The 27,716-nt window shown below is 37.2% G+C and overlaps 2 protein-coding genes across 4 annotated transcripts; one reads left to right on the plus strand and one right to left on the minus strand.

Moving 5' to 3' along the window:
* Positions 1–378: 378 nt before the first annotated feature.
* Positions 379–4,748, minus strand: LOC117932107 (granule-bound starch synthase 1, chloroplastic/amyloplastic-like). Of its 3 annotated transcripts, none has more exons than XM_034853150.1 (14): positions 4,589–4,748; positions 3,293–3,661; positions 3,119–3,199; positions 2,906–3,004; positions 2,691–2,780; positions 2,495–2,558; positions 2,308–2,408; positions 2,124–2,233; positions 1,806–2,049; positions 1,539–1,715; positions 1,238–1,429; positions 1,060–1,146; positions 835–963; positions 379–747 (listed from the first exon to the last, which is right to left on the minus strand). In XM_034853150.1, the coding sequence occupies exons 1-14, from the start codon at positions 4,712–4,714 to the stop codon at positions 631–633; spliced, it is 1,986 nt and encodes a 661-aa protein (XP_034709041.1). In that variant the 5' UTR covers positions 4,715–4,748; the 3' UTR covers positions 379–630. The 3 variants fall into 3 exon arrangements, with proteins under 3 accessions (XP_034709041.1, XP_034709042.1, XP_034709043.1); XM_034853151.1 differs by lacking the exon at positions 4,589–4,748 and adding an exon at positions 4,501–4,570; XM_034853152.1 differs by lacking the exon at positions 4,589–4,748 and adding an exon at positions 4,225–4,476.
* Positions 4,749–4,782: 34 nt separating this feature from the next.
* Positions 4,783–27,294, plus strand: LOC117932106 (vacuolar protein sorting-associated protein 8 homolog). Its single transcript, XM_034853149.1, has 19 exons — positions 4,783–6,863; positions 7,169–7,480; positions 7,556–7,795; positions 7,916–8,039; positions 8,113–8,270; positions 8,413–9,046; positions 9,961–10,025; positions 10,107–10,208; positions 10,340–10,482; positions 12,359–12,414; positions 15,893–16,554; positions 17,266–17,456; positions 17,582–17,888; positions 18,904–19,179; positions 19,275–19,384; positions 25,346–25,679; positions 26,157–26,570; positions 26,649–26,889; positions 26,971–27,294. The coding sequence occupies exons 1-19, from the start codon at positions 5,283–5,285 to the stop codon at positions 26,994–26,996; spliced, it is 5,976 nt and encodes a 1,991-aa protein (XP_034709040.1). The 5' UTR covers positions 4,783–5,282; the 3' UTR covers positions 26,997–27,294.
* Positions 27,295–27,716: the final 422 nt, after the last annotated feature.

Raw genomic sequence — 27,716 nt, forward strand, 5'->3', positions numbered from 1 at the left:
TCAGCTTTAACTTTGTTATGTTAGCAAGGTATTCTGGGTCTGCAAAGCCTACTTTTAATTTTGCAGTAGCTTAATTGGGGTGATAGTCTTCATCTTTGTTAGGTTAGCAATCACTCTTGATTGAGTGGTGGCTGTCCAATAGCTCAATCCCTCGGCCTGGGGAATGGATTTCTAGCCAGAGAAATGGAAATAGGTTATTATTCTTCACCAGATAATTGTTGCATGGAAAATGGAAAGACACCTGTTCTTTAATCCCTTGGAGCTTTTGCAAAGGCAATGTCACCACAGTGATTAATGACACAAATGCGCAGAAAGAATTGCCCTTCCTCTCATCTAGCTTCATCTGTGTAGTTATGGATTGAAGTTAGGGTTGTCTCCTGAAAAAGACAAAAGCAAGACGAGCTTGAATTTGTGGCCAACTGAAAGACTTGTAGTCCCATAGGATAAACTTTTATACACTTCCAAAATATATAATTTTCTTGTGTATAATGCTCCTCAAGCTACAAGGCCCGGTTTGGCCGGGGTTGGTTCTATAGGATCTTGGTAAAAGCCACCCTGAATAGCCTCCCAAGAATGCTGATGATGGACGACAAATGAATGAATTGAGGTTGATGCAAATTATTTTGACCCTCAGGGAGTGGCAACATTTTCCCTTGAAAGAGGAGCAATCTCTTCACCATCAATTCCAGGTTTGCTGCCAGGAACCCCCAGGCTCAGCAGCACCTCTTCCCACTTCTTGGCAGGTCCCTGTGCCATAAGAAAACTCATTTCCGGGGACATATGGCTTGATCATGCATCTTTTTTCATTAAGCAGAGTTTTCTTTTTTTGCTTACCTTCCAGGAAAGATCTTGAGCCATGCAATTTTGTACCATTTCGGTTAAAGCTGGGGTACCATAGGTTGCAAGGGCCCTCTTGACAGAGGTTGCTACTGCAGTCACATCTGCAGGATCCACAGCGTCACACTGAAAGACCAAAGGTTAAGACTTCAAGCTCAATCCACACCAAAATCAGCAGAAAGCTGTGTGGTTTCTGGACTAGGAGGAGATCATATCACTTACTTCCACGCTGAAACTTCCCATCTGGAATCCCGTAAAGCCTTCTTTGACCGTATCAACCAGCCCACCTGTCGAGGCAACAATGGGCACCTGCAGAAGAGTTAAAATTACATCAAGAACATGTCAGGCAGCTGCTTTGAAGTAGCAGATGAAAGGAGAAATTTGTGGGTGGGGCTCATACAGTTCCATATCTCATGGCATGTAATTGAATGAGACCACACGGCTCGAATCTACTTGGAACCAGTAAGAAATCAGCACCGGCTATTATCATGTGGGCAAGGGGAACATTGAATTTCGCCACTCCTCGGGCATTGTCAGGGTACTTCTTCTCCAACTGTTCAAGCTGCTTCTCCATTGGCTTTTTGCCAGTCCCCTGGGATAAAGCAGAATGCAGCTTATGATAAAATTTAAACCTGTGTGTGTATTGGTATCAGTAGAAGCAACCTTGTCAGTGGTACTACAATGCCCTATTCTGTTCTTACAAGGACTATTATCTGAACATTCGCTGTGATGAATTGTGGAATAGCAGCTACTAGAATATCTGAGCCTTTTTGCTCTTCTAGTCTACCAATGAAGCCTATGACAGGGATAGTTCTATCCACTGGCAACCCAGCTTCTGCTTGTAGGGCTTCCTTCAGAAGAAGCTTTGCCTCCTTCACCTAATAAAACCAAATTTTGAGAACCATTAGCAAACAAAGCCGGAAAGTTCTGGTTATGGAAGCAGGAGTAATTTTCTTAATGATTCATACTGTTGAAGCATCATATTTGATAGATATATATTTGTCAGTTAACGGGTTCCACTCCTGGACATCCATGCCGTTAATGATTCCTGTGATGCCCGTTCTGCGAAGGATGTTATCCAATTCCACTCCTTTTTCTACACCAGAAACTAGCTCCTTGGCATAGTACGGGCTAACAGTTAAGACCTTATCTGCTTCTAGTATTCCTGCTTTCATCCAGTTGATTTTCCTTCCCTTCACAGGTTTTTCATACCTGCAGAAATGGAATGATCATACAAAAATTCCAGTTTCATAGAAATACTTCATATTCAGCCCATTGAAACTCACCCATCTGTGAAGTCGAAAGAGCTTTTGAATTCATCTGGGAGATTGAGAAGCGAGAAGTCTGCAAAGGCAAATCTGCCTTGGTAGGCTATGTTGTGAATGCAGAAAACAACCTGGCATGGCAGTGAGCAAAACTCTGAGCTCTGTACACTGAAATTTACTTTGGCATCTGACTGAGACTCCTTACCTTGGCATTTCCATATCTCCCTTTGAGTCTGTACATGGTCTTCAAGTAGCAGGCTAGGGGGGCAGTGTGCCAATCATTAGCAATGAAAATAACATCTTCACCTGCATGCAGGAAGATTGAAGTATCAAGCATGAATCATTTCTTTAGCAGTAGTATCTGGTTTCAATAATCACAAGAGGGTTCCCACCATATGGTCCAGAGAAATATTTACTGCTTTTAAGATTCAAAATCCTAGGTGCTTCCAGAGCTGCCTGAAAGCCATAGGAAGAACAAGTAATTAACTAGTAAATGGTGTACCAAGTCCGCCCATCTGTTCTATGCAGTTGTCTCCATTACACAAAATTAAAATTGTTCATGCAACTGGAAGGACAGAGATCAACTACCTGGCATAATAAGCTAAATCGAAGTTGGTTATCCTGGAAATCCTCTCCAGCAAAAGGGCCATAGAGTTTTGATCCAGTTTTCCCCCATACCTGAAATTTCAGTGATTATGCCATTTTTGAGTTTGTCTCATATCTACAATCGTAGTCTATTGTCAAGCATAAAAAATATGGTCCATAAGACAAGAGAGGGATGGTAGTCCATGCAGAAAACCAACCTTCTCAAGAAACCAGGGGTGATCCACAAATACACGATCAACTCCTCTCTTGTAGCAGTGGAAGAAGCGAACCTTTTCAAATCTATCCCCTACCTTTAGCTAAACACCAGAGGGTATCCAATAATTTAAATACGTAGAATGATAAAATGATGGTGGAATGCTGCTGCCTGGAAGGAAAGGGACAAATTTCTTCTCAAAATTTATATCATATACCTGAACTGTGACACCTGTATCCCATGCATCTTTGTACTGGTCGAAACGTGGAGAAACAGTCATAACACGGTGTCCATTGGCCTTAAGATGGTAAGTTGGGCTCTGATTAGTTGATTCAAGTTCAACTAGGTTTCTGGGTTAAGCAAGGAGAGGAAGGAAGGGAACTTCACTTACTGACATTGCTGGGGGCAGACCTCCAAGAACATCGCCAAGTCCACCAGTTTTGCTCCATGGACCTACCTCTGTTCCAACATATATCAAGCTCATACCACATCCACAAATAATGCCTCCCCACGGCCTGGGATTCTCATTCTTGAACCCTTTCCTGCTACCTTTCCTTGTGACTTTTATTGTGGTCCTCTGATGCAGCTCATCTACACTGTTCAAAGCCCTTAACCCATTATGAGCTAAGATCTGAATCCTCGGCCTGAGTTTTGTCAATGTCGCCTTCTTCTCTATCCTACAAGTTGCTCCACAGTTACCATCTGAGCTTCTTGGTAGGAAGTTTGAAGCTGTCACAGTTGCCATCACTGACTTTTTGTTCTGGAAAGGGCCACAAGGAGTTAGAGAATCGGGATTTTAAAGTGTTTCCAAATGAATCATATCACTTAAGATCCTTAATAGTTGATCCAACACATTGACATTGGACCTACTCAATAATCAATGTGATATACATCAACAAAAACCAATTTTATAAACTAATATCTGGTTTTCATGTTCCAAACTTCAGCTCAATAAGGCATATTCAAGAAACTACTTATTGGTATCAAAATGCTTTCAAAGATTCACTATAGCTCATTATCATAGAGAAATACAAAAATTTTACTTGCTGGGTCTTGTTTCTTTTACCTCACCTTGTCTCATAAACAAGGGTTAGTCAGGAGTATGCAGTAGTTGTTTCTTTTCTTAGAAGCACAATAAGGAAAATGAAGCTGTTTTTAGGCTGTCTATCGAAAAACTAATCAGAATTTCAAACCAATACGCTAACTGTGAAGGTTTGTATCAGCCATGTATTAATCAGATGGTTGATTATGATGATTGAAGCAAATCAGTTGGCTTCCCCAGGCTACAAATCTTGAATTGAATGACCCAAACCCTGGAGTTACCTATCATATAAGTGAATTGGACTTCTCAAACTTCAACAAAATATTGAGGCAGACTAATCTGAGGAAAATAGGATTCAATGATATTAATCCTGGAACATGTTCAAGAACATTTATGAATATAATGGCAATGACAAAGACAATCCAACCCAAAATATGCCTGAAACAACATGAAGAAGCACAACACAACCATCAAAAACAAACATTCTCACTTGGATTAAAGTAGTTTCTATGATAATGCAGTAAGAATTATGAAAGAACATGTATGGAAGCATATACCAAAGTACAGAGAAAACAGAGTGCACAGAAGATAAGATGCTTGAAAAACCAAGAAACCAGATGCAGAAAGCTAATATAGAGCACATACCCACACCACTAGCTGCCATTTATAGTGTTTAATCTCAGTCACAATGCACTCCACATGGCAATTAGAGAATGGCTGAGTAGTCTCTTTCTTCTTGCCTTTTCTCCTTTTTGAATGGTTGAATGGCATTGCATTGCCTTCAGGATCAGTTCCCAGCTTTGGATTTCCACTTGTGGTTACCATCCTCCCTGGCTATGGTATTTCTTTGGGTAGACAAACAAATTATATTTGGCTGCATATGACGCGCACCATGAAAAATAGTTTCCTTGACCTTTTTCCCCTTCCCATTTCCCCCACACTCTCACAGCATCAAATACAAACAAACCCAAAATCCCTCTCAATTTCAATTGAAAACGTCCTCCAAGTAAAGAAAACAACTTTGCCAATAAGGCTGTTCTGAAAAACAAAAGCTCAATTCAATCCTATTCAAGCTTGGTTGTTTTGAATGCTCTCTCTTTTTTTTTTTTTTATATCTGTTCATCATGCATTTTATTAAGAAGTTGAGAGATAAATAAGGGAATAAATAGGTAAAAGGTCCAAACTTTGAGTGACTTTTGATTGACTAGTGTTTCCTAGAGGCCAAACACCCATTTGAGTTTGAGGCGGTTTAGAGGCCTTTTCTTATGATGAGGCACAAAACAAAACGAAATTGGGAGATGGGGTATATTTCTCAATCGAAAAGGAGAAGGCTTCAGCGATGACAAAGAAGCTGAGCGCACCTCCAATGGAGCTAGATCTCGACTCGTTCATACACCTCACAAGTGATGACGACGACGACGACGCTCTCAATAGGGTTCCTCATCGGACCGTTGATGAAATTCTCAACGATTCTGATTCTTCCTCATCATCGTTGTCACCTTCCGATCACTCCTACCTTGCAAAGCATTCTTCCCTTTTTGAGGATGCCAATGATTCTCGCGACGACGTCGTTTCTGTTTCTACCCCTAAAACTCTTTCCGATGAACGCCCCAAATCTGCTGAATCACTGAAATTCAACGAGATTGAGGACCGACTGGTTCAGTTCAAGGCCAATTCTTTAAGTCGGGTGAGAACCGGCGATCTTTCGGGGGATTCGTTTTCGTTGGGCCGGAGAGTTTCCCGGCCGTTGCCGCCGCTGTTTGGCAGTGTTAGATCGAATGCGAAGCCGGGGGCGGCGCTCGCGGCTGCTGCGGCCGCTTCGCGGCCTGTTCCGACTCCTCATGCCGCGGCGATCAAGTCGAGGAGAGCAGGTAGTGGTGCTCTGCAGAGGGTTTTAGATACTGAGGAATTGGGTGGCTCGGGTTTGGATAAATTAGGGTCTTCCAGTGATGTTTTGAATGGGGCGGGTTCCGAAATTGCTTCATCGGATTGGAAATCAGGCGAAGAGGATGATAAATTTGAAGATTTTCAGTCAGCTACAATTGAATGGACTGTGAAAGCAGATGTTGATGATAAAGTATCGGTTAAAGATGAGATTGTGGAAAGTTCACATAGGGATGGTGAAGTTTTCGACTTGGAAAAGGTACCAACAGAGGTGGTGCATACATTAGAAGAAGATGAATCAAGGGTTAATGATTCTGATGAAATTTTGTTGAATTCCAGTGCCGAAACAGGGCTTGCAGCTTCTCTTAGCATTGAGGAGGAGAGTTTTGATTTGAATGAGGGTTCTGCAATTTCAGGTTCGTATGATGTTAAAGATCAGAATATTGCATCTGATAATGTGGAAGAGACTGCTTCCAATTCCACATTTTTGGATGCTGCAAATTCTGCTGATAAGGATGAAAAGGTCAGGGAGGATTTGACAATTTCAACATTGAAAACACAGGATCTAGAGCCAGTTGAGCCACCATCTACCGATGGTGAAGTGAATATTGCTGGTGATGATTGGAGTCCAAAAAGTGATGTTACCGAGCTTGTGGAAGAGAGATTGGGTCAGTTAGAGAGCAAGATGGGTAGTAAAAGGACAGAGAAGAAACCTCGCTTGAAGCCACTTGAATTGGCCGAAGAACTAGAGAAAAGTCAGGCTTCAACTGGTTTGCACTGGGAAGAGGGTGCTGCTGCCCAACCAATGAGGCTTGAAGGTGTTCGGAGGGGTTCAACAACATTGGGATACTTTGAGATTGACAACAACAACACTATTACACGGACTATATCATCTCCAGCATTCAAGCGTGATCATGGTTCGCCACAAGTCCTGGCAGTTCATCTTAACTTCATTGCAGTGGGAATGTCAAGAGGGGTTGTTATGGTTGTGCCCAGTAAATACTCTGCTTATAATGCTGACAACATGGATGCAAAGGTTGCTTCTATACATACTCCTGTGGCCCTTTTCTTTTTCATATCTTTAACCATTCCATCAAAATTATATTTCCTTTTAGATTTTTGATGTCATTGGGTTCTTAATGATTCTTGCTTTTATGTGGATATAAGAACCACTAGCAGAGTTTACAAAAAATGAAATCTTTTACAAGGAATTGCCTTTTTCTTATTAGGCACATCCAGTAAAATTTAGAATTTTGTATTTCATGCACACTTATTGATATTTCATTTTAAGGATTTAGTTGTTGAGGTTTCACTTATTGAACAAAGCTTAATATATTACAGATCTTGATGCTTGGTTTGCAAGGGGAGCGGTCTCATGCACCAGTAACCTCCATGTGCTTCAATCATCAAGGGGACCTTCTCTTAGCGGGATATGGTGATGGTCATATTACCGTTTGGGATGTGCAGAGGGCAACAGCTGCAAAAGTAATTACTGGAGAACATTCAGCACCTATAATACATACATTGTTTCTGGGGCAGGATTCTCAAGTTACTCGTCAATTTAAAGCAGTTACTGGTGATAGTAAAGGTCTGGTCCTGTTGCATGCTTTCTCAGTGGTTCCCCTGCTTAATAGGTTCTCCATCAAAACACAGGTATGGCTGGCATTGTAGTTATTCTAATTGATAGTCTCCTCATATTGGTGTTCTTATGTTTGTTGATTGAAACAGTGCCTTCTTGATGGACAAAGAACGGGCACAGTACTATCTGCTTCACCACTTCTTCTTGACGAATCTAGTGGAAGTTCTCTGATGTCCTCCCAGGGAAATGCTACAGGGTCAACCAGCAGTATTGGTAGCATGATGGGGGGTGTAGTTGGGGGAGATGCTGGTTGGAAACTCTTCAGTGAAGGCTCTTCTTTGGTTGAAGAAGGTGTGGTCATATTTGTCACCCATCAAACTGCTCTGGTGGTATGAAGTCCTCAGATGATTGCGCAAATTCCAAGTACCTTTTGTCTTGTAAATTGATGCTTGCATCTGTCTAGAGATCTCTTGATTGCAATGTGTTACAGCTGCATATCTTTGTTCCAGGTAAGGCTCAGTCCCTCATTGGAAGTCTATGCTCAGCTTAATAAGCCTGATGGGGTTCGAGAGGGTTCCATGCCTTACACTGCCTGGAAATGCATGACAATCCACTCACGAGGCTTGTCTACTGGTATGGATCATGGATTTTTTTTTTTAAAGTATATTTTCTATTGATTGCTTTCTAAAATATGAATTTGTTGCAGAAAATACACCTGTGGAAGCATCTGAAAGAGTTTCGTTGCTTGCAATTGCATGGGATAGGAAAGTTCAGGTTGCAAAGTTGGTCAAATCAGAGTTGAAAATATATGGGAAATGGACTCTTGAGAGTACAGCAATAGGTGTGGCTTGGTTGGATGATGAGGTATCTTTTCTGCTTCTATTATATGCAAATTAGCTCAAATCCCTTCTTGTGAATACTCTACATGCATGTGAAGTGTTTTCTTAAAATATCTTTTTATACTTCATAAGATATAAGAGATGATAACAGTTGTATGCTTGCCCAGATCTTGGTGGTTCTTACATCAACAGGACAACTTTGTTTGTTTGCAAAGGATGGCACTGTGATTCATCAAACAAGTTTTGCAGTAGATGGATCTGGAGGAGATGATCCTGTTGCATACCATACTTATTTTACCAATATCTTTGGGAACCCTGAGAAAGCTTATCAGAATAGTATAGCTGTAAGAGGAGCTAGCATATATATACTTGGACCTGTGCATCTTGTTGTTTCTCGCCTTCTCACATGGAAGGAACGCATTCAGGTTCTGCGGAAAGCAGGTGACTGGATGGGTGCCTTGAACATGGCAATGACACTTTATGATGGAAATTCTCATGGTGTTATTGACCTTCCTAGAAGCCTGGAAGCTGTGCAGGAGGCCATAATGCCCTACCTAGTAGAGTTGCTTTTGTCATATGTGGATGAAGTATTTTCTTACATTTCTGTCGCATTTTGCAACCAAATTGGAAAGATGGAACATTTGGATGACCCAAAGAATAGAGGCAGTTCTGTGCACTGTGAGATAAAAGAACAATTCACTCGTGTTGGTGGTGTTGCAGTTGAGTTTTGTGTTCATATCAAAAGGACTGACATCCTGTTTGACGAAATTTTCTCAAAATTTGTGGGTGTTCAACATAGAGGTATTTTCAAATTAATTTTCCTTGGGTATTAAATGCTTCCCTTAAGTATGCTAAATTTTGAATTGAAGTTTGGATCTCTGGATGATATTATATGTGAATCCAGAGCTATTCCAGATTGCTCTCTTGTATCCATGTATATATATTGATAAATAAAGACTCAAATTAAATTAAGAAGAGCCGCCAAAAGAGCCACTCAAGGTATACGAGAAACAAACCTCCCTCACCACTAAGGCTCAAACAAGCGAAAACAGAGGAAGAACTTCAACAAGTGCCCACTCATTCAAAAAAACTTAATAAAGTTAATGGACAGTCATCTATAAACAACTTAGACTTTGACCACAGAAAGCAAACAAAATCCCTTTTTAGATTTTGGGCAGAAAAAAACCTTGTTATTGAATGCAATTTTGTTCCTTGCCTTCCAAACTGTTCAAAACAAACATAAAGAGCTTGCGCTTTTTGCCAACAAAAGAACCATGCCATCCCAGCATAGTATCTCTAACTAATGAAGATAGCACCCAAGACACCCCAAAAAAACACCTCCTATAAAACCCTTGTCTTTTCACAATGGAGAAGCAAACGATCTATGGATTCTTCATGCTCAAGGCACAAGCAAATATTTATATTTCATTGAGTGAAAGAATTCTAGTGATATTTATATCTTAGTATGCTCCTTGAGAATGATTAATCCATTTTTTCTCTTTTATAGGACAAGACAAATAGTTTCCAGGAAAGGTGTTTTTCGCATTTGTTTTTTTCTCGTTAAATTTTTTTTCAGTCCAGTCTGTTTTAAGCTGCTATGCAATTGTCTATGAAGTTTGTGAGTTGTTCCATGATCCTAATTCGTTTTCCTTAGGCGCAATTGAGCATTACTTTCTGATTTATTTACTTTCTAATGCTCTAATCTTGTAAATCAGACACATTTTTGGAGCTTTTGGAACCATATATATTGAAGGACATGCTTGGATCTCTTCCTCCTGAGGTATTGCATAATGTTGAAATGCCTGGCCTTTTTGGAGCCATTGTTGTAGATACTAATATGCTGTAATTTTTTGGTCTGAAGATTATGCAAGCACTGGTGGAGCATTATAGCAGCAAAGGGTGGTTACAACGAGTTGAACAATGTGTTCTTCACATGGACATTTCTTCATTGGATTTCAATCAGGTCATACAAGATTTGCTGATCTTTCTCAATTGTTGTGTTATTGAACCATTGAATGATTTGTGATCATTTAGTTTCATTCTCCCTTTTCCTTCTTCATGCCTAGTTGCTAATTATTCTAAGTTGCCTTGCAGGTTGTCAGGTTATGCCGGGAACATGGATTGTATGGTGCCCTGATATATCTTTTTAATAGAGGTTTAGATGATTTCAAAGCACCATTAGAGGAGCTTTTGGTCGTTTTGCTAAATAGACCAAGAGAAAGTGCTTCTTCCCTTGGGTATGTTGTGCTGGTCTCTCTGCTGATCAATTGACCACTTGTTTCCTTGCTAGTTTGCTTCTGTTTATAATTTTTTCACATTCCATTAATGACAGTACTGACTTAAACCTATAACATGTGCTTTCCTCATGGAACATGGTGAGGCATGGAGGTTTCCTTGTATTCTTGTTGCTAAGTAATTTCTGTTTGTGACAAACCCTAATTTTAACATTGTATAAAGTAAAATTAGAAGTAAAGCATATGTTAGCACTAATTTTATCCAATTAACTCATGAATTGAGTACCTTAGTCTCAAGCAATTTTTTAAAAGGGTAAAGGTGGTCTTAAGAGGTATTTTGCCCAAATGGGGTGAAGCGTAAGCCTCAACTTAAACAAAAAAAAAAACTAAAATTAAAAAAATAATAATTTATAATAGTAAAATGAAAATAAAAAATCTCAAAAATCAGAAAAATACTAATAAAATCACATGAAAATGTGTCTCAATGGTTCTGTTTTCAGGGTTTTTCCCCCTTGTAAAGAAACTAACAACTATTTGTATTTGTCCCTTTTATGACAGCTATAGTTTTGATGTGAATTTCAACTTCCAGCTATAAAATATGTTGAGACTCATGGTTAAAGCAAATCTAATGTCAATGACCACATGATTTATCGTAAACTATTATGTGATTTCTATTGATGTTGTATTAGAACATAAATAAGATACACATTTGAAAGATGAAGTAAAAAAACACAGTTTGTATAGCCAGTCCTGGTTGCTTAAGAATTTGAATCTCATGCTTTTAGATTGAAGTAATTTTGAAGAAGGATCTCACACAAGTTTTGTACTTTTTCTTTACCTGGTGCAAATTGTTAAATTCCCAAATGGTTGCTTCTTGAATTTTGTTGAGAACCAATTTCATCCTTTGGTAGCAATCCTTGTTCAATTTTAAGCTACTAAGAAATCTAAGACCTGCATATCCAACCAATACATAAATTCTGTAAGCAAGTTCCCAAATGATTTATGCTACCTTATTTTATTCTGAAATAAAATTTAAGAGTAATGCAGCATTAGTTTGATTACAAAGTTTCGGGCGTTCAAATTGATGTTATAGCATGTTTGACTTCTAACACACTACCCATTCTTTAACTATTTTTGAGGTTCTTGGATTAAGCCTGATACTACCCATTATTTAACTTCTTGTTGAATATTTTCTTATTTTCTTTGCTGGCCTGTAATTAATTCATCACTTCCATTTCGTCCTCTAATAGAAAAATGTTGCAATATCAATATTTTGTTCCTAAAACTTAGGATAGTGTTTTAAATTACTAAAAATCTTAAGCTATATGAGTTGTAACAAGTTATAAAACAAAGTGACAACTCGAGTTAGATACAGTTATAAATAACAGTCAGCAGTAGAGTTCATCCTTTAAAGGGTGGAAAATTTAGTATGGAGGTTTATCTCACTCTCAATTGAACATTTTATCACTTGGATCCAGCATTTGCTAACTAGTATGCAAAATTCAGGATATTGAGGCCACTGATGAAAACTTTTTATATAAGGCCTTGTTTGACAAGATTCTTGTTATTGATAACATCTTTCAGAGGTTATTTAATCCTTGACAAGTGCAATGTTCTGATAAACAGCAGAATGTGTTGTAATCTTACTGTTATTATGTTATTAGCAAAACAATATTATTTTGTATGTTACTAAGTTTTTTGACTTCATATGATTAGGTTTCTATTACCAAATTTAAGTGGTTACTGGAAAGAGTACAGGATACTTGTTTGTCTGAAATATTGCCTTTTGGGCCTTGGGAATTCTTTTTTGACTTTATATGATTAATTTTCTATTACTACGTTTAAGTGGGTCACCGTATGTTATGGATTTTGGAAACAGGTACAGGATGCTTGTTTATCTGAAATATTGCTTCTCCGGTCTTGCTTTCCCTCCAGGTATGGATTTAAGTCGAGCTATTCCTAGAATTCACTGTGTAAATGAACTTAATGATGATGGTGATATGGATCCATATTGACTCATATACAATATTGAATAAATGAGCTGGCCATTCTCATTAAGATGGTTTTGTGAGAAGTTGATTTACTCCATAGTGATTAAACACTTGTGATACAACAATAGTAAACATTTTTTTTTTTAAATTTATTTTATATTTTATATTTTTTTTATGTAAATCAATATATATCATCGATAGGGTCCTTATCTTAAGTGTCTTGCAATCTATATACAATATATGACACAAGACACGATATGGCAATACAACAATATAAAACACATTCAATTATTTTAATAGTTTCTAAGAAAAATCATATTTGGAAAAAAAAAAACTTATATTAATCATTTAAAATGTATTTTATTATCAGAAATTGATAATACAAAGGAAAGGGTGAGGCAAAATAATCTTACATAAAAAGGTTACATATTTGTTTTCAGAGGCGCACATAAAAGATTGAAACTTGAGTAAATTTATTCTTGTGGTTTTATTAGAGGATTCAAGGTAAAGAGGCAAAGTGGAGAAGGGGTTTCAGTGTCCCATTTGTTGTTTGCAGATGACACACTTCTCTTTTGCGAGGATAATAGGGATCAGCTGATGTATTGGAAGTGGGCTGTTTATTGTTTTGAATTGGTATCAGGTCTAAAAATTAACATGCAGAAAAGCGAAGTTATTCTGGTGGGGGACGTGGAAGATATGGACAGAGCAGCCGCAGTTTTTGGGTGTAAAGTAGGGAAGTTCCCTACTACTTATCTAGGGTTACCTCTTGGAGCTCGTCACAATTTGGGTAGTGTCTGGGATGTTGTAGAGGAAAGATTCAAGAGAAATTTGGCTACGTGGAAAAAACAGTATCTTTCTAAGGGGGGTCGTCTCACTCTCATTAAGAGCACTCTCTCAAATCTCCCCATCTATTTTATGTCGCTTTTTGTAATCCCAAGAAAAGTGAGACTCAGATTGGAGAAAATTCAAAGGGAGTTTTTGTGGGGAGATATGGAGGAGAGAAGGAAGATCCACTTGGTAAGATGGGCGGATGTTTGCAAAGACAAGAGGTATGGAGGATTGGGGTTAAGGCATATGAAGGATTTCAATAAGGCTTTGCTCGGTAAATGGCTTTGGAGATTCCCTCTTGAGAGAGGGAGTTTTTGGAGGAAAGTCATTGTTGGTAAATTTGGAAAGAAGGAAGGGGGTTGGACCACTAGAGAGGTGAGAGAGTCTTATGGGATGGGCCTTTGGAAAGACATTAGAAAGGGTTGGGAGGATTTCTCTCTTAGAACTAGAATTCATATTGGCAATGGCAGAAGCACTAGATTTTGGTGGGACATTTGGGCAGGAGACTCTAAGCTGAAGGATATGTTCCCTCAGCTGTTCAGAATGGCAACGAACAATTCTGCTGCAGTGGCTGATCTTTGGGGGAGGCAAGGAGGGGGTGGTGGGGTTTGGGAGGTGCACTTTAGAAGATCCTTTCAAGATTGGGAATTGGAGGAGGTGAGTCGTTTTTTGGAACATATTTCTGCAGTAAAGGTTCAAGAAGGGGAGGATTTCTTGGTTTGGAAGATTGAGAGGAGGGGAAAGTTTAGTGTTAAATCTTATTATAGGTCTTTAAAGGGTGAGAATAGCCCTTTCTTTCCGGCCAAAGAGGTTTGGGGTTCACATGCCCCTTTGAGAACTCGTTTTTTTACTTGGGAAGCAGTTTGGGGCAAAATTTCTACTATTGATATGTTGATGAGAAGGGGTTGGTCTATGGTTAATAGATGCAATTTGTGCAAAGAGAATGAAGAATCGGCGGACCACATCCTTATTCATTGTGACAAGACTAGGAAACTATGGAATTCATTGTTGTCTTCTTTTGGGGTGATATGGGTATTCCCAGCTTCAGTGAGAAACTTGCTAGGCGAATGGAAAATTAAGGGCTTAGGGAAGAAAAGGAAAGCAGCGTGGAGATTAGCGCCTATTTGTCTCTTTTGGTGCATTTGGGGAGAGCGAAACCGAAGAACGTTCCAAGAGGAAGAAATGTCAGAGACGAGTCTAAGGAGCCTCTTTTTTCGGTCTCTTCTAGAGTGGTCTAAACCTTTTCTGGACTTGGACTATCTCTCCTTTCTGATTTTTTTGGGTGATGGGGTTGAAGTTTAGCTGTTTCCTTTTTAGTATGTTGTTGTTTTTGTGGCCTTGGGTTTGGCTTTCTTTGTATACTGCCTGTGTACATGGGGAGCGCCCCCTTTTAGGCGTGTTTTAATCAGTTTTCTTCTCTTTGTCTATCAAAAAAAAAAATTTATTCTAGTAGTGAATATTGGAAGTTGTTATTTGAATGTTGACTTTGACTTGATTGTGTATAAATACTCTCACTTGATGTGTTAATTTTTCCTTTTGCCTCCTATGTATGAAAGTTGTGCCCCCTTTTCATTAGGTACTTTTGATATGATTTAGATTGCCTATTAGAAAAATATATTAGTTCTTTTTTTTTTTTTTTGTGTGTGTGCGGATTTCTTCTTCTTTGGGGAGGGAATGATGATGAGCTGGAAGAGTTAGAACTTTGAAGGTGGCACATAAACAAATGCATATCAGGAACACATACAAGTATACATTACTAGTTGGATCTTGGGACTAAAATTTATGGTTAAAAATTTGGAAGTTTGTTTTGGATGTTTTATGATGAATTGGTGCATTAAAATTTCATATTTTGTTAAATTGGATTTGCAAAAACTACTGGGTTCAATGGATTCATATATGAAGAAGATTTGGATCAATATATTCTATTCAACACAGGTGGGAGAAGAACCCAGTTGTTATTCTTAAAAAAATAGAGGATTCTATGATATAGTAGAATATTTCTGTGCTTTTAACTATGAATAAAAAAAAACCTCTTTTGATCTTACTACCTTCATGAAATGCATAATATGCGGCTCTATGCTTTATTCTTCTGTTGTATATGTAGTTTGTATATGTATGCATATGCTTTTCTATTTTTACTTCTTGTTTTGTAAAAATCCATATAATACACCATACAATACATGATAAGGAAGATTAGAAGAATGAAACTTATCAGAGAAAAGAAAAATAGAAGAATGGTATGCAATATGATTTATGAGCAAACAATTAAGCCAATGAATCATCTATGAGACATTGATGTGGATGCTATTTAGCTTCTTGTCATGTAAATATGTCAGGACTCTGAATAATTTCTAAATGATTTATTTTCTTCTATGTTTTAATTTCCAGGTGTGATAAAGAATAACTAAAGTACTAAAAGAATAATGTTCGAAGATGTATATATTTGAACATAAAACTTTGTGCTAGGTTCCAAAATTAACCTTCTTCTTATACCTTTGTTTAAGATGTATCACTTTTACTGCTTGGTTTCCAATATGCATGGAAGAGTTTAACATTATAGAGGGCACTGAAGCATTAAATTATTTATTTTGCAGGGCATGGAACTCTTCCCCCTACACGCTTGCCATCTCTTAGAACAGAACTTGTTCAGTTTCTACTGGAGGATTTGAATGCCCTTAATTCACAAGCAGTTTCAAGTCTGTCATCCACCAGAGCTCTCCCCAACCTGTATCATCTCTTAGAGTTAGATACTGAAGCTACTTTAGATGTTTTGAGATATGCTTTTGTAGAAGATGAAATTACAAAACCTGATGTTTCTTTGCATGATTCAACTGATGCAAATATGGAGGCTGGGAAAGAAATTGATTTGATGGGTGAAATCCAGAATTTATTGGTTCAAAATACAGTAAATGCTCTTATTCATATTCTTGATATCTCCCAAAAAAATAGGTCTTCTGGCAGCAGTGATATTGGGTCATTAGAGTTATGGCCTTCAAAGAAAGACATGGGTCATCTATTTGAGTTTGTTGCATACTATGTTGCATGTAAAAGAGCTAATGTCTCAAAAACTGTACTGAGTCAGATTTTGGAGTACCTGACTTCGGAAAATAAACTTCCACAAAGTTCCTCCAAAGAAAGTGTTGGTACTTTGAAAAGAAGAGAGAAACAGGTGCTTGCACTTTTGGAAGTAGTGCCTGAAAAAGATTGGGATGCATCTTACGTGCTACATCTATGTGAGAAAGCAGAGTTCTACCAGGTATTTTTTCCTGTGGCAAACCTTCTTGTTACTTTGTCACAGGCATTGCAAGGATATGAAATTTTATATTTGGTTGTAATCATTTCTAGATTTACTAGTTATAGGTTAGGCAAATTAACAATTTTAGTTAAACATATACTTTATTCACTTAGAAAATCATATGGCAACTTGAATAGAATCTATAGAATATGGGAGAGAATTTTTGAGCAGTATCAGAATATCAATCCCTTCATACAATTTAATAGACATTATTTTGTAAATGCACAAGGCCCAAATTGATTGCATTAATAATAGTTGATTGGCCTTTGAGGCTTGCCTCAAGTGGTAATAGGTTGGGCAAGGTTTGTGGGAGGTTTCAGGTTTAAGTCCCAATGGGGATAAAAATTTTCCTGCCAAAAAAAAAGGTTGATTGATTATGGTGAGGCTTTTGATTGATTGTATGAGCAGTAGAAGAGAGAGGAAGTGGAAGATAGAAACAAATCCTTGGCAGCTACTCTTATATATTTTGATGTTTGTGCATGATGGATTAAAAAGAATGTGAAATTTTCATTTTGAATAAAAAAAAATTTATTTTTAAATTTTTATTATTTGCAAGTTAGGCCCTTTTCAATTTCCATTATTTTATGGAGGCTTTTTGTTAGATGAACATTTTACTGTTATCCCAACCTTTTAATATCAGTATTGATTCACCAGATCCTTTCTCATTTTCAGGTTTGCGGTTTAATTCATTCTATCAGGCATCAGTATCTTACTGCTTTAGATAGCTATATGAAAGATGTGGATGAGCCTGTTCATGCTTTCTCCTTTATCAACCATACATTGTCACAGCTTAGTGACACTGAATCTGCTGCTTTTCGGTCAGCAGTCATTTCTCGAATTCCAGAGCTGGTAAACTTAAGCAGGTATGGATATTTTCTGGAGTTATCTTGGATCTGTGTTTCACATAATTTGCGTGGATTCTGTTTTAACTGTGAAGCTTGTTTTTCCCCCTTCTGATTGATTTCATTCTTTGTTTGATCTTTTGCAGAGAGGGCACATTCTTTTTGATCATCGATCATTTTAATAAAGAGAGTCCACATATCCTCTCTGAACTTCGTTCTCATCCAAAAAGCCTATTCCTTTATTTGAAGACGGTCATTGAGGTTCACTTATCTGGCACCCTCAACTTTTCTTGTTTACAAAACGACGATACAATGGATGCTTCTTGTGGACGTAGGGTGAAGAATCAGTTATATGGACTTGAGGCCTACTTGGAAAGGATATTGGATTTCCCAAAGCTACTACTTAATAATCCAGTTCATGTAACTGATGAAATGATAGAACTTTATCTTGAGGTGAGCACTTCACAATTATGCATAGAATACTTGATTAAGATGATCAAATTTTGATTTCTGAATATGCTTTTGTTCATTCATGTCTTTCACTTTTTTTTTTTTGTTTCTTAAGGTTATTGGATCTTCGTTAGCATTGTTAAATCATCTGCTTTGTCCACTCAAGCAGTCAAATCAGCAAAGTTTTATCCCAATGATATGGGATTTGGCTATGCAACTATTAACTGGGTCATCTTATCTCTTTGATCTAGTCCATTATGTCATTTTATACTCCCTCATGCCATATTCTTTTTAGTCTTCCCCTTCTCTATGTTATAGTGGCAAATTTTCTGTTCATCATTTGATCATGTTAGACAACCAATTTTCCCAAAAGCTTAAGCTTGTAGGATTTGGGCATAGAATGCATATAATGCACTCTAATATCCTCCCTTACATGTAGCCTCCTTTGGACTTACATTGTTGGTTTAATAAATTGGGGAAATAAAATAACCTCCTTTTGGGCTTAATAACTTGAGCAAATGAATATCCTTCTTCCAAATGAGGCTTCAATACCATGTTAGACAACCAATTTTCCTAAAAGCTTAAGCTTGTAGGATATGTGCCTTATATCATGTGCTTTAATAGATCATCCTGGTGTTTGAGCTCCAAGTATGTGGTTTGTCTAGACATGGTAGTAGCCAGTCCTGAACTGACCATTTTTCCTAACAATAAATTTTGTCACAATATTGGATATCAAGAGGTTTTCTCTGATTTTCTTCCACTGATATCTCATAGCAGCCAATTTTCTCACTTTTATTGTTAATCAAAATGCTAGCTCACACTTCTTGCAACTGAATTCATTTCTAACGTTATTTTTTGCCATGCACCCATCTCAATAGCCTTCTTTCTTCATTTTTTTTAAGGCTCATACAGATGATGTTCAGGGAGCATATAAAAGGAGTATGTAGCATATTTAGTATAAAGCATGGCTGGTGATTGCACATCAGGTTTCTAAATAAGCTCCATTTTTCTTTTGCAGCTATTATGTCAGTATGAGCACACCTCGGTTCTCAAATTCTTGGAAACTTTTGAAAGCTATAGAGTAGAACACTGTTTACGCTTGTGCCAAGAGTATGGAATCATTGATGCAGCTGCCTTCTTGTTAGAGAGGGTTGGTGATGTTGGAAGTGCTCTTTTACTTACTCTTTCTGGCCTCAATGATAAGTTCAATGTGCTCGAGACTGCTGTGGGAAGTATACTTTCTGAGAAGGCTTCTTCTGTGGATCATTTGAACACTGTTTTAAAGATGAAGGAGGTCTGTAGAAGTGCATTTTGAACTGGAAAATATACTGAGCATTCTATGTGTGGTCAACAAACAAACTTATTTCTTTTGTGGTCATTTACTTGCAGGTGAGTGACATATATGATATATTACATACCTGCATTGGACTATGCCAGCGGAACACCCCTCGTTTGGTTCCTGAGGAGTCAGAATCCCTCTGGTTCCAGTTGCTTGACTCGTAAGTTAAAAACCCATCACTTATCCGCTATGTTTGGTTCTTGGAAAATTTGAGGGAAAATACGAGGGAAAAAAACAGAGAAGAAAAATGAAAGGAAAGAAGAAGTGAAATGAAAAATATATTCAAAATTAAGAAATTAGTTTTATATGTTCTTTAAAACTAATTTTGCTTATTTTTCTTTTTCTATATAAAGATTGAATAATTTTAAAATACATATTTTAAAAATAATTTTAATTATATTTTGAAAGTTTTTGTAGGGAGAAAAATAGTTTCCTTCATTAAATTAAAATTGAAATAATACATGGAATAAATAGAGAGATCTTACACCAGAATTTCAACCTCCCTAGAAAATAGGAACTACTCAAATAGAAAAAACAATTCTAACATCTCCCTGATGTCCCTAATTTTCAATTCTAACAATTCTAACTTTTCGTCACTTTCCTGAAGTTGGAGCATGGAGATCTATCATGCCCAACTTGCTGATTAGATAATCAAAGTTAGGTTGCATGAGTCCCTTAGTTAAAATATCTGTTGTTTGTTGTGTGGTCTGAACAAATGGCAAACAAATAACACTGGCTTCATGTTTCTCCTTTATCAAGTGTTGGTCAATCTCTATATGCTTGGTCTTGTTGTGTTGTACTGGGTTATGAGCAATGTTGATTGTTGCTTTGTTATCATAGTATAGTTTCATGGGACACTTGATAGATTTCCTTAGCTTCTTTAGGACTGGGTTTAACCACAATATTTCACATATTTCATGTGTTTGGGTGACAACATTCTATTTTTTGCTTCTCCAAGTAACTAGATTACCCCAAACAAAGGTGCAGTACCTTAAGGTGGATCTTCTATCTATGATGGATTCAACCCAGTCTGCATCAGTATAGACTTCCATGCTTTGTTGTTCATCCTTCCTAAAGAATAACCCTTTCCAGGTGTGCTTTTTAAATACAATAAAATCTTATAGACGACTTCAAGATGTTCTACATATGGGATGTGCATAAACTTGCTCACCACATTAACAACAAAGGCAATATTTGGTCGAGTGTAGGATGAATAGATTAGCTTGCCCACCAATCTCTAGTATCTTGTAGTATTCGAAAGAATTCCCTCCCCTTTTTTCTTGAGCTTCACATTTGGATCCATGGGAGTATCTAAGGGCCTTCAACCACTCATTCCTATCTCTCTCAAAAGGTCTAGTATGTATTTTCGTTGAGATACAACAATCCCTTTCTTAGAACATGCCACTCCCATACCAAGGAAATATCTCAATGACCCAAGATCTTTAGTCTTGCACTTTGAAGCTAAACTCTTCTTTAACCTGTCCATCTCCATTATATTATTACTCGTGAGAGTGATGTCATTTACGTAGACTATTAGAATTGCGACCTTCCCTTTGACCAAAAACTTCATGAACATAGTGTAATCTGTTTGTCCTTGAAGGTAGCCTTGCCTTTTAACTAATCAAGTAAACTTCTCAAATCATGCTCTAAGGGATTGCTTAAGTCAATATAAGGATTTTTTTTCAATTTTCACACCTTGGAATTAAACCTTTCTTCAAAGCCAAGAGGGGAATCCATGTATACCTCCTCCTCTCGATTGCCATTGAGAAAGACATTTTTAACATCAAGTTGCTGCAGAGGTCAATCTAAATTGGCAGCAATGGACAAGAGCACTCTTACTATATTCAGCTTTGCAACCAGTGCAAACGTCTCTGAGTATTCAATGCCATATGTATGAGTGGAACTCTTGGCCACCAATTGAGCTTTATATCTTTCCAATAAGCCATCAGAGTTGTATTTAACCATTAAACACCCACTTGTAGTCAATAGTAGACTTACGTTTAGGTAAGGTTACTACCTCCCAAGTTTTGTTCTTCTTAAGAGCCCTCATTTCTTCAAAGACAACTTCCTTCCACTCAGAAACATTTAAAGCATCATGTGCATTCTTGGAAATGTCTACATTGGAGATTTGTGAGGTAAAAGCAATAAGAGATGATGATAGGCATTCATAGGATACAAAATTAGACATAGGATGTTTAGTATAAGATCAAACACCCTTTCGACGGGCAATAGGAATATCAAGATTACCATGACTCGGATTGTGATATGGAAGGAGAACCTGACTCAGGAAGAGTTTTACTTGACTTGGGATTTGAATGTTGATTTGTTCTCAGATCAGATTCATGGCATTGTTACAAAGTGGAGAGTTATCCTTTCCTTGAATTTTGTTCTTCCTTGAGTAGAAAATACCCTTAAAAATTTTCCCACTTGATTTGTTTCCAGCATCTATTCCCTTGTGAGTTTGATTGGTTAATGACATTAAGGTGGGCTGTCATGTAGTTTCAATACCTAAAATATCAATTTCCAAGGTTGGTTGAGGAGGAGAAGGTTGTTCAATAGGTTCGGGTTGTGGAGTAGGAGTTTCATCACTACTTGATCCTATATTAGGTTGTGCATCATTACTACCCAAGCCTACAATCTGAAACACATCTACAAGATCCAAACTTTCACTTGTATTCTCCCTCTGAAGATGAGTGTTACAAAAATATGATTTTGTTTTAAAAAAAGTTCACATCCATGGAAACAAACATTTTTTTTTTCGAAATGGGATCAAAACACTTGTACCCCTTTTGTGTTGGAGAATAGCCAACATAAACACATTTTTTGGTTCTAGGATCAAGTTTTGTATAGTTGTGATTGTGGACATGAACAAAAGTAATGCAACCAAAAATTTTTAAGGGTAAATTTGTTGAAACCCATGATGTAGGAAAGGAATTTTTGAAAACATGGGAGGGAGTTTGGAATTTTAAAACTCTTTTTGGCATTCGATTAATCAAATAGGTTGTTGTAAGAATTGCCTCTCCCCATAAATTCTTAGGAACTTTTGTTGAAAGTGATTGAGCCATTTCCAAAAGGTGTTTATTTTTTCTTACAACCACTCCATTTTGTTGTGGTGTGTCATTACAAGAATTTTGATGCACTATATCATTTTCAAAAAAATATTTTCCTAAGATTGTGTTGAAATATTCCTTTCCATTATCACTTCTAAAAACTTGAATGTTGAAACTATGTTTGAACCATTTCACAAAATTTTTAAAAACTTGTTCAATTTCATATTTTTCTTTTAAAAAAATACGCCTAACATATTCTTGTGTGATCATCAATGGAAGGAGCAAACCATCTTTTACCTGAAAGTGTACTAACCCTAGATGGTCCCCAAACATCAATATGAACAACAAAAAACAGTTTAAAGGGTTTATAAGATTGTAAAGGAAAATATGTAAGACAGTGTTTTGCTAACACGCTTCACACTGAAACAAAGATGGGTCTTATTGTTAAACACATTTGGAAACTAATATTTCAAATATCAAAGTTGGGATGACTTAGCCTAAGATGCCATAATGTTATTTCATTTTCACTAAAACAAAAACAAATTCAAAACAAGTATTTTGAGATTGTCTTCTCAATTCAGTCCCATCTTCGAAGAAGTAGAGTCCCCCACTTTGTCTAGCACTATCAGTCATCCTCCTTGAGTTCAAATCCTGAAACTCATATTGAGATGGGAAAAAATTAGCTTGACACTTTTGATCTTGTGTTAGTTTACTAACAGACAATAAATTGTAAGACAAATTTAGAACATGAAAGACATTATGAAGTGTGAGAGATGAGGAGATGACAATTGACCTTTTTTCAGCTGTAGCCAAAAGTGAGCCATCGACTATCTTAAACTTTTGATTTCCTGCCCACGGACTATAAGATGAAGATGGCTTTGATGAACTAGTCATATGATCAGTTGCACCTGCATCTATGATCCATGGGCAATTAGAATTGACGCTAATAAGGGTTGTGGTAAGATAATTGCCTTTCTAAGCTAATGAACAAGAAGGTGGTTGATTTGTTTGGGATGATTGAAGAAGTTTGCACAGTTAATCTATTTGTTCCTTTGTGAAAGGAAGATTCTCTGAGGAAGTTTGTTACCCTTGATCGGTACTTCCGACCTGAAAAGCATAACCTTCATTCCTTGATCTCTTCTTCCAATTTTGTGTCTCATTGCGTATCTTCTAGTAGATGCCATAGATGTTTGAAGTGGTCACACCATGGTTTTTCTGTTCGTTTGGCATCCTTTTTTTTATCCTTCATGATTGTGCCCCTTAGAGATAAGAGTAGAGTTCTCAGTTTCAAGACTTGCCTTTGGTGTAGGGTTGCTTAACATAACATAACATGTTGTCAACCTTTTTTTTTTTTTAAGGCAAAAGAGCAATATGGATTAAAGAGCCAAAAAATGCTACACCAAGTACACAAGAAGTATACATGTGCACTCCAAAGAAAAAACAATAAATCCCTCCCCTTATTGGTAACCTAACCAATCAATAAAAGCAATCATAGAGAAGGACTCTTGCCTTAGACCCCCTTTGATTCATTCTAAAAAGTTACACAGAAAAACAGAAAAGATAACTTTAGCTCTTAATCTGAAACCTCAACATTTTCAAAAGCCCTTCTATTCTTCTCTTTCCAAATAATCCAAAACAAACAAAAAGGAGAAAAATTCCATGCCTTCTTTCTCTTTTTTCCAATGGAGCCGCTGTGTCAACTAAGATGTGTTGCTTGGATTGAGGCATGCAACACCCAAACCACGCCAAACAAGGAGAAGACCAATTGTCATAACAAACTTGCCATAGAACCAACTTCATCTACCTTCTTCTCTTCTAACTTAAGAGAAAACCTCACGAATAGTTGGTAGTGATTTTTGACCTCGAGTCTGCCCTCTTACCTCATCCAAGTCTTTGTTGAGTCCAGCTAGGAAGACAAAAACTTTGTCATTTTCCTCTCTCTTCATGTGTTTTACACTGTTGTTATGATAGTCTCCTTCATCGTCATAGCACAAATCTAGTTTTTGTCATAGTGCCATCATTTCATTGTAGTACTCGGTTGCTTAATAATCTCCTTGCTTTGACTTACAAAGCTTGGATTTCATCCCGAATATTTGAGACAAGTTTTCTAAATATTTGAGACAAGTTTTCCAAATCCGAGTATGTATCACAAACTACGTCCCATACATCTTTAGTAGTTGGTAAAAACAAAAAAGGCTTTCCAATTTCAAGCTCTTAGAATTGATGAACCAGACAATTATCATGAAGTTCTCAGATCTCCATGCCTTCATATTTAGATTGTCGGTTGCTAGCCTTTTTACTTCACCAGTTAAATGGCCAAATTGTCGTTTTCCATCAATCACCTACTTCACTTATTGAGCTCATTCCATATAATTTTTATCTTTCAATTTATGAATAATTAAATGAAGATAGTTGGAATTTTCTGGGCTATTGAATGAAACAGCAGGGCTAAACTAAGTACCCTCCAAAGCTTCCTCTGTTGACAAATTTTGATTTTAGAGTCAAAGCTTTAATACCATGAAAGTTTTCATGGCGAGAAAAATAGATTTTCTCATTAAATTAAAATCAGAATAGTACATGGAATAAATAGACAGAGATCTGACTCCAAAATCTCAACCTCCTTAGAAATTAGGAACTACTCAAACAGAAAAAAACAAATCTAACAACTCTCTAATATCCCCAATATTCGAATTTATTAATAGAAAAACTAACTAGCAAATTCCCCAGCTTTTCGTCATATTTGATTTTCTTTTGTATTTTTCATGGTAAATTAACTATGATAAAATTGTTTTTGTTAGTGTTTTTTTCCCCTTTTCTTTCATGCTTTCCGAGGCGCTACCTGTGACTTGGCATGGGAGAGGGGGGGAATTTTTTGAAATCCACCATCAGCTGATACACGATTTCATCATTCTATGGTTGTTAAAGCTTTTATTCATGGCTTGCTAGTTTCCAGATGTGTAACTAAACTAAGAATGAAGCTAATATACTTTCATGAATGCACATACAATTTTATGTTGAATCATATGTTGTCACATTCCTTACATTGCTGATAATCCTGTGTTTGAATGTAGGTTCTGTGAACCTTTGATGGATTCATATGATGACAAAATAGTTTCAGAAGTAGAAAAACCTGTTGGAATACTAGCTGAATCCTTGGAAACACAAGCAGGTGATGAGGCATGCCTGAATAAGTGGAGTATCCCAAAATCCCATCAAGGTGCTCATCTTCTGAGGAGATTGTTTTCTCAATTTATCAAAGAGATTGTTGAGGGAATGGTAGGATTTGTTCGCCTTCCAGTAATCATGTCGAAACTCCTCTCTGACAATGGGAACCAGGAGTTTGGTGATTTTAAAGTGACCATATTGGGAATGCTGGGAACTTATGGCTTTGAAAGAAGAATTCTGGTATGTCTACCTTTTAAGCACATTTGCACTTAGTAGGTATATGGCCTGATCCAGGTGTTCATGTGTAGAAATCCATATAGCTCTAGGTTATAATTAAGTCTTTGTTGTATGTAGATTAGCTGAAAAATTTAACTTAGCTCAACAAGTATCTTATGTGATCCTTGAATTCTTAAATGATAGTTGTTTCAGATCGAGAGAATAGCAAGTTCCATCTAAAGATTTCTGCTTTACCAGTAATAAGCAGCAAACCCTGCATCGAGGCGTTTAGTTACTTACAGATCTTTCTCTGCATATATCCTTACATTAGGCATAAGATAATTTTTTTGCTTTTTGTGCACGCATCCTTTCTATTGGAGGAATAATTTTATTTTTTCTTCAATATAGGTTATCAGCTACTGATTCAGCTGTTCTTGTTGTCGATCATGATTCAATAACTTTTATACTGATTTAACCTGTGCCTTTTTTTTTATGTGTTAGGACACCGCCAAATCCCTGATAGAGGATGATACATTCTACACCATGAGCTTGCTCAAGAAGGGAGCTTCTCATGGATATGCACCCAGGAGCCTAATATGTTGTATATGTAATTGCCTTTTCACTAAGAATTCTTCTAGCTCTAGCATTCGAGTTTTCAATTGTGGTCATGCTACTCATCTTCAATGCGAACTTCTGGAAAATGAGGCATCAAACAGAAGTTCTTCAGTTGGATGCCCTGTTTGTCTGCCTAAGAAGAAGACTCAGAGATCTAGAAGCAAATCAGTTCTCATGGAGAATGGATTGGTGAGCAAGGTTCCATCAAGAAAGCCCCAACAAGCTCAGGGGACTATTGTTCTTCACCCACATGAAAATGATGTGTTAGAGAATCCTTATGGACTTCAGCAAATCCCACGGGTAAACCAAACTCTGATCTTTTTCCTCTTTTCCTATATTATTCAGTCATTGTCAACTAACTAGTTCTGGATGCTGTAGTTTGAGATCTTGAATAATCTTCAGAAAGATAAGAGAGCAATCCAAATTGAAAACCTGCCCCAGTTGAGGCTTGCACCACCAGCTGTTTATCATGAAAAGGTGGCAAAAGGAATTGACTTTTTAACCGGAGAAAGTAGTAGCGCCCTTGCAAAAATAGAAAAACCAAGTAAAACCAGGCAACTCAGGGAGCTGAAAGTGAAGGGATCATCAATCCGTTTCCCTTTAAAGTCAAGTATATTTGGTGAGTTATGCTACCAATTCTCGTTTTAGATGCTAAAGTTCAGCCATTTCCAATTCTGACTCATGGAGGACATTTTTGTAGGCAAGGAGAAAACCAGCAAGCGGTGACAAAGGATGACAGAAGAGCATCATGTATAGACTAACAATACTGAAGAACTCCATCCAAAGCTAAAATAATCAAACCACATGAACTGCCTTTTTGACCCCTTCGATCTTTTCAATTGCTTGAAAGTAGGCATTTTAATCTTTTTTGGTATCTGTTTTGTGTTCATATCAAACAACTGTTGTAACTGTTTTAAAATTGTAACGAATTTATACACGATATTAGAAAAATGAGGCCTTATTATGTAATGAAATGAGAAGAGAATTACACCAATGATCAAAGGAATACTTTTCTTGGTGACAAGGTTAGATTTTGTAACCTGCAACCAACTTGTGACAGGAATGAAGAATATAGGATAAGGTTGTAGTACTTATAGATTTAGATTGGTAATGTATTTCAAGCTGGAAGCTGCCTTCGTGCCTGAACACAGCTTAAACTGCATAGAACCATGCTTAGAAGGCCACACAATGCCCACTATGGATGGATGCCCCTCCAGCTGTGTCTTTAAGCTTAGTTATTCATGTAAATCATTAGGTTCACACAAGAGGGTGTAAATTAAATATACTTTTATTGGTTTTGAATTTTGGGTAGGAGGTGAGGTGAATGAAAATAACAAACAAAAATAATTACGAAGGTATTTGATGAAATTTTAAACAGATAGAGTTATGTGCATTAAACTTAAACCTCAAAAGTATGAATAAAATTAACTTGCCTCAAAACTCTTC

The sequence above is a fragment of the Vitis riparia genome, chromosome 15, assembly GCF_004353265.1.
Source record: "Vitis riparia cultivar Riparia Gloire de Montpellier isolate 1030 chromosome 15, EGFV_Vit.rip_1.0, whole genome shotgun sequence".
Taxonomy (NCBI): domain Eukaryota; kingdom Viridiplantae; phylum Streptophyta; class Magnoliopsida; order Vitales; family Vitaceae; genus Vitis; species Vitis riparia.

Excerpts from the sequence above, each read along its gene's own strand:
- LOC117932107 (XM_034853150.1), bottom strand. The coding sequence starts at position 4,714 with ATGCCATTCAACCATTCAAAAAGGAGAAAAGGCAAGAAGAAAGAGACT. Across the intron at positions 964-1,059 it reads TGGGAAGTTTCAGCGTGGAA|TGTGACGCTGTGGATCCTGC; the intron begins GTAAGTGATATG and ends TTGGTCTTTCAG. Across the intron at positions 748-834 it reads CTCAAGATCTTTCCTGGAAG|GGACCTGCCAAGAAGTGGGA; the intron begins GTAAGCAAAAAA and ends CTTATGGCACAG.
- LOC117932106 (XM_034853149.1), top strand. The coding sequence starts at position 5,283 with ATGACAAAGAAGCTGAGCGCACCTCCAATGGAGCTAGATCTCGACTCG. Across the intron at positions 8,040-8,112 it reads CTCACGAGGCTTGTCTACTG|AAAATACACCTGTGGAAGCA; the intron begins GTATGGATCATG and ends AATTTGTTGCAG. Across the intron at positions 19,385-25,345 it reads TGGTTCCAGTTGCTTGACTC|GTTCTGTGAACCTTTGATGG; the intron begins GTAAGTTAAAAA and ends GTTTGAATGTAG.